The sequence below is a fragment of the Orycteropus afer genome, unplaced genomic scaffold, assembly GCF_000298275.1.
Source record: "Orycteropus afer afer isolate SDZICR_OR568_19922 unplaced genomic scaffold, OryAfe1.0 scaffold00964, whole genome shotgun sequence".
Lineage (NCBI taxonomy): Eukaryota > Metazoa > Chordata > Mammalia > Tubulidentata > Orycteropodidae > Orycteropus > Orycteropus afer.
In genome coordinates, this window is record NW_006922551.1 from 42,618 (window position 1) to 50,648 (window position 8,031).

An 8,031-nucleotide genomic window follows, 5' to 3' on the forward strand; every position below is an offset into this window, starting at 1 on the left:
TGTATTAACAAATTTTAGTTCTATTATCTCTCTTGAATTAGCAAGCCACTTAAGTTATTACTCAAGTAATCATGCAATAACAAAAAAGCTATAGAATATAGTATTGAACTTGTAAATTTTTTCACATATAGGAACTAGCGCTATAATTTTGTCCTGAAGTCTTTCTCACCTATGAAAATTGAACAATTTTGTTACATTTTCAGGGGAATTCAACAATGTCATGACATTTTTGGGGAAAATCATTTCTTCATCCTGCTTCAGATCTGCTGAGTATTTACACTGCAGATGACTGGATTCATCAGTGGTTGGAAGAGGATATAGATATTGCCCATTAGGACTTGAACCAAAGGTGAGATGCCTTCCAAAGTGGTGTACCATGATGAGACCATTGATGTGGATATAGAAAACCAGTACAGCACAGATGTGGGAAACACAGGAACACAGGTATGCAAAGACTTAGGCTTCTCCTTCTGAGATGCAATTGTCATTACAGTGTGCAGAATGAAAACACAGGAGACGAGAATAAGGACCACATCCAACAACAAGGTACAAATCACCAGAGCCAAATCATAAAATCTGTTGAAGCAGATGTCAGAGTAAGCCAGCTGCAGTATATACTGGTATAGTCAGAAAGAGTGGGAGAGGATATAATGATGACAGTAATGTAGGAACTTCAAATGAATGATGACAGGAAGAATAGACAAAGCACTTCTCTTTAAAATGATCACCATAAAATGAGTGATTCTACTATTAGTCAAAATAGATGTATATCTCAGATGATTGCAAATTGTCAAGTGATCAAAGGCCATGGCAAGTAGGACTCCAGAATCTGTGAAGGAGAAACCATGGATGAAATAAATCTGTTCAATGCAGGTATCCAAGAAGCTCTGGTGGTGTAGTAAGGCAATGGGTGCTACCCAAATGGTCAGCAGTTCAAACACAGCAGTTGTTCCGTGGAAGGAAGATGTGGCAATCTACTTAAGATTTACAGCCTTGGAAATCCAAAGGGGTCACTATGAGTTGGAAATGACTTGATGGCAGCGAGGTTTTTTTTTAAGGCAGAAATCCAGACTGATCCCCTAGGTGATCCTCTACAGGATCCCCAGCATCTTTTGCACTGTGGACAGCCCCATGCACAGGTCAGTGGTGGCCAGAGGCCAGGAGGTAGGACATGGGCTGGTGTAGGCTTGGCTTGGCATGAATTACATAGAACACCATACTCTCTTAGGAACACCATGGCAAAGATTGAGGAGAAGGGAACTGAGAACCAAGGATAGCTCTGATCCAGCGTAGGGAACCTGTGAGGATAAATATTGAGAAATCTATAACTGATGCCAGGGAAACAGATATCAATATTTAAAGGTAATTTTAAAAATGAGATAAATATAACTCACAGTTCTATTTATCCCTTTCTTTGAGAACAATCAAATAGAACTCCAGACTTTCCGGAGAAACCATGGACGAAATAAGTCTGTTTGATGCAGGTATCCAAGAAGCTCTGGTGACATAGTAAGGCCACCCTGAATATGCTACAGGTAAAACTAACTAGAATTCCAAGGATGTTCAGCCCTTAGGAGAAACTGAAGCAACAGATGACTTCCCAGGGAACCTTGGTGTTAGGTCTCAGAAGTCACAGAAGCAAATCAGTGTCCTGATAATTTTAGGAAAATTAGATTATTAATTGCATCTACTGCTGCTGCCTCTGAGTCACTTATGTCACAAACATCAGTGTTCCTCACCCAGCTTCTGAATCCTTTCTCCTTTAACAGGCCTTTAGTCACAGGCTGTCAGAGCCCTCTGTTTTATGAGGAAGGATAGATTCTCATGAGGAGCATCATGTCTGGTAGATTCTCTACACACCAGATTACTGGGAGACGGCTAATTCCTGGCTGGGGATATTGCAAGTAAAAACTTCTGCCTGGCCACTAACAGGATTGAAATTTGCTGGGATTATGATAATTGGATAAATAGCAGCTTTCTCCATGGACTTTTTCTAATTATCAAGGGAGAAAGACTCACTGCCAAACTCAAATATTTAGGATGATGCTGGCCTCATTGAATGTGTTAGAAAGTGTTCCCTCTGCTTCTGTTTTCTCGAAGAGACTATCAATAATATGTATTATTTTTGTGTACATGTTTTGTAGAATTCATAAGTGAAACAACCTTGTGTGGTACATTCACACAGTGGAATACTATACTACATTAAAGAACACTGAAGGATGCGTGAATCATGTCACAATGTGGATGAGCCTGGATGACATTATGCTGAGTGAAATAAGTCAATCACAGAATGACTAATACTGTATGAGCCCATTACTGTAAAAAGACAAAGAAGAGTTTGCTTGGCATTCAGTTTTCTTTTTTGCAAGGTTGTTAATTATTGATTCAATATCTTTAATAGATATAAGATTATTCGGATTATTTACTTCTCCTTGAGTGAGATTTGATAGTTTTTATTTTTCAAGGAATCGGTTCATTTCATCTAACTTATCAAATTTAAGTACATAGAGATGCTCATAGTACTCCTTAAATATCCTTTTTATGTCCATGGTATCAGTTGTGATGACCTCTCTTTCAATTCTGTTATGGAAATATCTATCTTGTCTCTTTTTTCTTGGTTACCTTGTTGCTGTCCTTACTTTTGCTAGGTGCCATTGATTTGGTTCCAACTCACAGTGACCCTATGTACAACAGAATATAAGACTGTCCATTCCTATGCCGTTCTCACAATCATTGCTTTGTTTGGCTCCATTGTTGCAGTCATTGTGTCAATTAATTTCATTGAGTGTTTTCCTCCTTTTTGCTGAGTCTCTGCTTTACCAAGTGTTGTGTCCTTCTCCAGGGACTAGTCCCTCCTGATAACATGTACAAAGTATGTGAGATGAAGTCTCATCATCCTCACTGTTAAGGAGTATTGTGGCTGTACTTCTTGTAAGTCTTACTGATTCTTCTGGTGTTGTTGTTATTAGGTGCCGGTGAAGCATCTCCGAATCATAGTGACTCTACGCAAAACAGAATGAAACACAGCCCAGTCTTGTGCATTTTTATGTATTTTATTGTGCCAATTGAATCTGGTGTCCCCTAGTACTATGGTCCTGAGTCAGTAGATCCATTGGATCTCTCTCCCACAGTTTCTGGCTGTCTGAGAGGAATTATTCTTTGTTTGTCTTCTATTGGTTCTCTGAAGATTAAGGGTATTTGTATCACTGGTATCTGTGCAAGATTAGCCTCTGCTGAATCTATCCTTGGTCTAGAGTATAATCCTGTTTACTGACCTCCATCTGATCTTCTCAGATGTTTATGTGTTTATCTGTAGCCTGGTTTTTGGTGTAATGGTAAGGTAGCATTGTGGATATGCTGGTTGGTATTAGCATCTGTCATCTATATCCTATGTGTACAATTTTATGCCCTCCCATTTCCTAATGTTATCATAGTGGTCATAGACTCTACACCATCCCTCCCCTTACCCATGTCAGTGTGTGGCCCCCAACTAGCCTGAAATTAATCCTTCGCTTCCTCCCTCCCACCAGTAACCTACAAAGCGAGTTCCCTTTCTCAAGCAAACTCTTCTTTGTCTTTTTACAGTAACGGGCTCATACAGTATTAGTCCTTCTGTGATCGACTTATTTCACTCAGCATACTGTCATCCAGGGTCACCCACGTTGTGACATGATTCACATATCCTTCAGTGTTCTTTAATGTAGTATAGTATTCCATTGTGTGAATGTATCATGATTTGGTTATTCCATCTCTTTCCTATAGTGAATTGTGCTGCGATGAACATAAGTGTGCATATGGCTGTTCATGCCCTGCCTCTCACCTCTTTAGGATATATTCCCAGTAATAGAATTGGTGGATCAAATGGTATTCCCCCTTTTTCACTGACCCTCCAAGTTACAAAGCATGATATCTTTCTCCAGGGATTGGTAACAGCATGATGAAAGTGTGAGAGACAAAGTCTGGCCATTCTCACTTCTAAGGAACTATTTGGCTGTGCTTCCTCCAAGGCAGATTTGTTCATCCTTCTAGCAGTCCACAGTACATTCATCATTCTTTGTCGACAACACCACAATTCATATGTATCAATCTGTGGTCTTCTTTACTTATTGTCCACTTCTTACAGACATATGTGGCTTTTGAAAATACCATGGCTTATGTCAGGCACACCTTAGTCTTCAAAGTGACATCTTAGATCTTGGACATTTTAAAGTGGTCTTTTATAGCAGATTTGCACAATGAAATCCATCATTGGATTTCTTGACCTCTGCTTCCATGGGCATTGGTTGTGGATCCAAGAAAAATTGGTCCAGTTGTGAAGATTTCATAAAACATGTAATTTAATGTGACCCACTGAAAAAAAAAGAAAGAAAAAAAGTGTAAAATTTCAATAGCTATCTAAATTAAAGATGAGTTAAACAAAGTGGAGTGTCCAAAAACCTTTTGATTCTATTTACTATTCTATTTTAATTGTCTAATTTTAAAAACTTTAAAGTTAGATTATTTTTGCCAGTTGTTTCCATAGTGATCTTATGATCCACTGAGAGTAGTAGAAGAAATGGTTGTGTTAACCAAGAGAAAAATTACCCATTTATTCATATTCCCCTAAGAGTGCTACAGCTGTGGCAGCAATGCATACCTGTGATCATGCACTATCTTCCTTCAGGAAATAACAGAGATTCCCAGAAGCCTAGTTTCATATCCCATGTGCCATTACTACTACTGTATAATACTTCTTGCTTTCTGGGCACCATTAGTTATTAGAACTACATATTCTATGTCTAGACAGTAGATTTTCACCCTAAAGAATAAATAATCAGTAATAATACATACACTCTCTAATTTTGTGAGCTTATGGCACTAAAGGAAATATTATATTTTATTTTCTACCACAAAGCAGAAAATCACTATTAGAAATTTTGGAATCATAAACCCATTTAATTGACTACATCTCTCTAGAAATATTTTCAATTCTCTACTAATGTCTATGACCTCCATCTCCAATTTCAGTGATTCAAACTTTGTTCTCACTGGTTTTCCTGGCCTAGAAGTTGACTACCTCTGGATCTGCATTCCTTTCTCCTTCATCTATGCCATGGTGTTCCTGGGAAACTGCATGGTGCTTCATGTGATCCAGACTGAACCAAACTTGCATGAGCCCATGTTCTACTTCTTGGCTATGCTGGCCCTCACTGACCTGTGCATGGGACTGTCCACAGTGCACATGGTGTTGGGGATCCTGTTGGGGCTCATTCAAGAGATCAGCTTGGATTCCTGCATTGCACAGTCCTATTTCATCCATGGTCTGTCCTTCATGGAGTCTTCTGTCCTTCTTGCTATGGCCTTTGACCACTATATTGCCATTTGCAACCCACTGCACTATGCCTCTATCCTAACTAATAACAAAATCAAGAAAATCGGGATGGCCATTTTAGGTAGGAGTTCTTTACTCATACCTCCAGTCATCATCCGCCTAAAGTTCTTAGATTATTGCTGTCCCCACATTCTTTCTCATTCTTTCTGCCTACACCAAGACTTAATCAGAGTGGCATGCTCAGACATCCGTTTCAACAGCATTTATGCTCTTTTCCTGGTAATCAGCAACCTTTTGTTGGATGCAGTTGTCATACTCATCTCCTACATCATGATCCTGCATACAGTCTTAGCCATTGCATCCCGGGAGGAAAGGATCAAGTCCTTACAGACCTGTGTATCTCACATCTGTGCTGTTTTGGTTTTCTACATCCCGATTATTGGTCTGACCATGGTGCATCGCTTTGGGAAACACCTCTCACCATTAGTTCATGTTTTGATGGGAAATATCTATATCCTGTTCCCACCCTTGATGAACCCTATTATTTATAGTATCAAGACACAGCAGATACGAAGGAGAATTCAGAGATTGTTCTATTTGACTTCCATAGTGACACTGCCTCGAAAACACAAGGAGGGGTCGCTATGAGTCAGATCTGATTCGACTGCAGTGAGTGAGTTAAGTTCCCTGAGATCAAATATGGTTATGTTTAAAAGTCAAAAAAATATAGTTCTAAAGGATCGAAGTAGAAGGGGTCACTATGAGTTGGAACCAACTCGATGGCAGTGAGTTTCGTTTGTGTAACTTCTACTTTAAAGGTATATAAGTTCCCTGAGATCAAATGTGACTATATTTGACACAAAACTTTAGGTCTAAAGAATCAAAGTCAGTACATAATTGAAAATATATTTAGTAACTTCTACATGTATTATTTTTTACATTATAAATATACTCCTTATTTTTTCCACAATAACATAAATCAGGTAAATTGACATAAATAATATTTTGAACCATTTATACACTAGAAAGTACATATACATTGGGCTGAGAATCACATTTATCCTTGGGGAAAATTAGCCAGTAATTCTCACATCTTCTTATGGTCAGTTCTGGTTCCTTTTTTTTTTTTTAATGAAACATAAATTTTACTTATGACATTTCTTGAAGTCATTACTAAAAGATCCACCACTACTTTCATCAATTTACCCTATAGTAGGAAGCAAGGTTGGGCAATCTACTTCCGTAGTGATACTGCCTTGGAAACACAAGGTTCCAACTCAACAGCACATAACAACAACAACAACAACAATGGGCACTGTTTCTGTTGATTATTTAGTTTTGGTTCAGTCACATGTAATGTAGTAAGCACCAAAGGAAGACTGGACTATTTGGATCATTTACAAAGTACTGATAAAAACAAACTAGGTTCTTTCCCCAGTCTCACACTATCACCTATGACCGGGAAGTACAGACAATCAGTAATTCCCAAATTACAAGGAAACTTGTAATTACTTGTTGTTGTATAATACTTAGTTGACCTAAAATATATCATCAGTAGAAACTACCATATGAAAATGTTTACTATGAACCTGTATATATATTTGCATTCTGTCATTCAAATTCTCTTTACTTGTTTAAACAAACAAGCAAGCAAAAAACTATTATTGTTTTTACTATTATTATTACTGTCAAAAAGTAATATAAATTTATTTCTAATTTAATTTCCTTAACCAACATTGAGGTGAATATTATTTTTCATTATACAGATGATAACGTTAAAATATACAGAAGTTCAATGTTGTTTCTAATTGTTAGGAGATAATCAAGGATGTTCTTTGCATATGCATTTTTTAGTTAGCTTCAAATGTCTTTATTTCTTCCTTTTCTACTATTCTTCTTTTTAATAAACTCCCCCCCCAAAAAAAAAAAACCCAAAAAAACCTCACTGCCATCTAGTCATTTCTGACTCATAGTGACCCCCATTGGGTTTCTGAGGCTGTAAATCTTTGTAGAAGTAGATCACCCATATTCCTTCTGTGGAACAGCTGGTGGGTTTGAACAGTTAGCAGTCAAGTGTCTTACCCATTATACCACCAGAGCTGTCTTCTTTTAAATAAGGTTATTAATTGGTTATACAATTATCTTACAATATTTGTATTGTAAATAAAAGTAGAAAATTACCAAAGTAGCATGGGTGATATAATGTGCATGTTTAGATTGAATAAATATGTGTAAACCAAACTGAACCAAATGCATTGCCGTCAGGTTGGATACGACTCATAGCAATCCCTCCTTGGGTTTCCCAGGAGGTATCTCTATGGAAGTAGATTGCCCAAACTTCTGAGGAGCGGCTGGTGGGTTTGAACCACCAGCCTTCTAGTTAACTGTCTTAGGCACTATGCTACCACAACTCCCTAATATGTGTGTTGTTATGTACCATCAAGTTGCACCTGACTCATGGTGACCCCTCTTTGAGTTTCCGAGGCAGTATCACTACGGAAGTAGATTGCCCCATCTTCCTTCCGAGGAATGGCTGGTGGGTTTCAACTGCCAGCCTTCTGGTTAGCAGTCAAGTGCCTTAGCCACTATGCTACCAGAGCTCCCCCTAATATGTGTAGTTGTTCTCAAAACTTTATTGTTGTAATGATATGTATAACTTTGTATCTATTTTTGATTAGTTAATACCTTCATGAAAAGTTTATGTAGTTATCATTATAAAA

At 37.9% G+C, this 8,031-nt stretch overlaps 1 protein-coding gene and 1 pseudogene across 1 annotated transcript; one reads left to right on the forward strand and one right to left on the reverse strand.

Moving 5' to 3' along the window:
* Positions 1–239: 239 nt before the first annotated feature.
* Positions 240–1,984, reverse strand: LOC122151967 (annotated as a pseudogene).
* Positions 1,985–4,978: 2,994 nt separating this feature from the next.
* Positions 4,979–8,004, forward strand: LOC122151961 (olfactory receptor 51V1-like). Its single transcript, XM_042783356.1, has 2 exons — positions 4,979–5,920; positions 7,990–8,004. The coding sequence occupies exons 1-2, from the start codon at positions 4,979–4,981 to the stop codon at positions 8,002–8,004; spliced, it is 957 nt and encodes a 318-aa protein (XP_042639290.1).
* The last annotated feature ends 27 nt before the right edge of the window (positions 8,005–8,031 follow it).

Bases quoted from the DNA above. Each gene is read 5' to 3' on its own strand.
- LOC122151961 (XM_042783356.1), top strand. From the start codon at position 4,979: ATGTCTATGACCTCCATCTCCAATTTCAGTGATTCAAACTTTGTTCTC.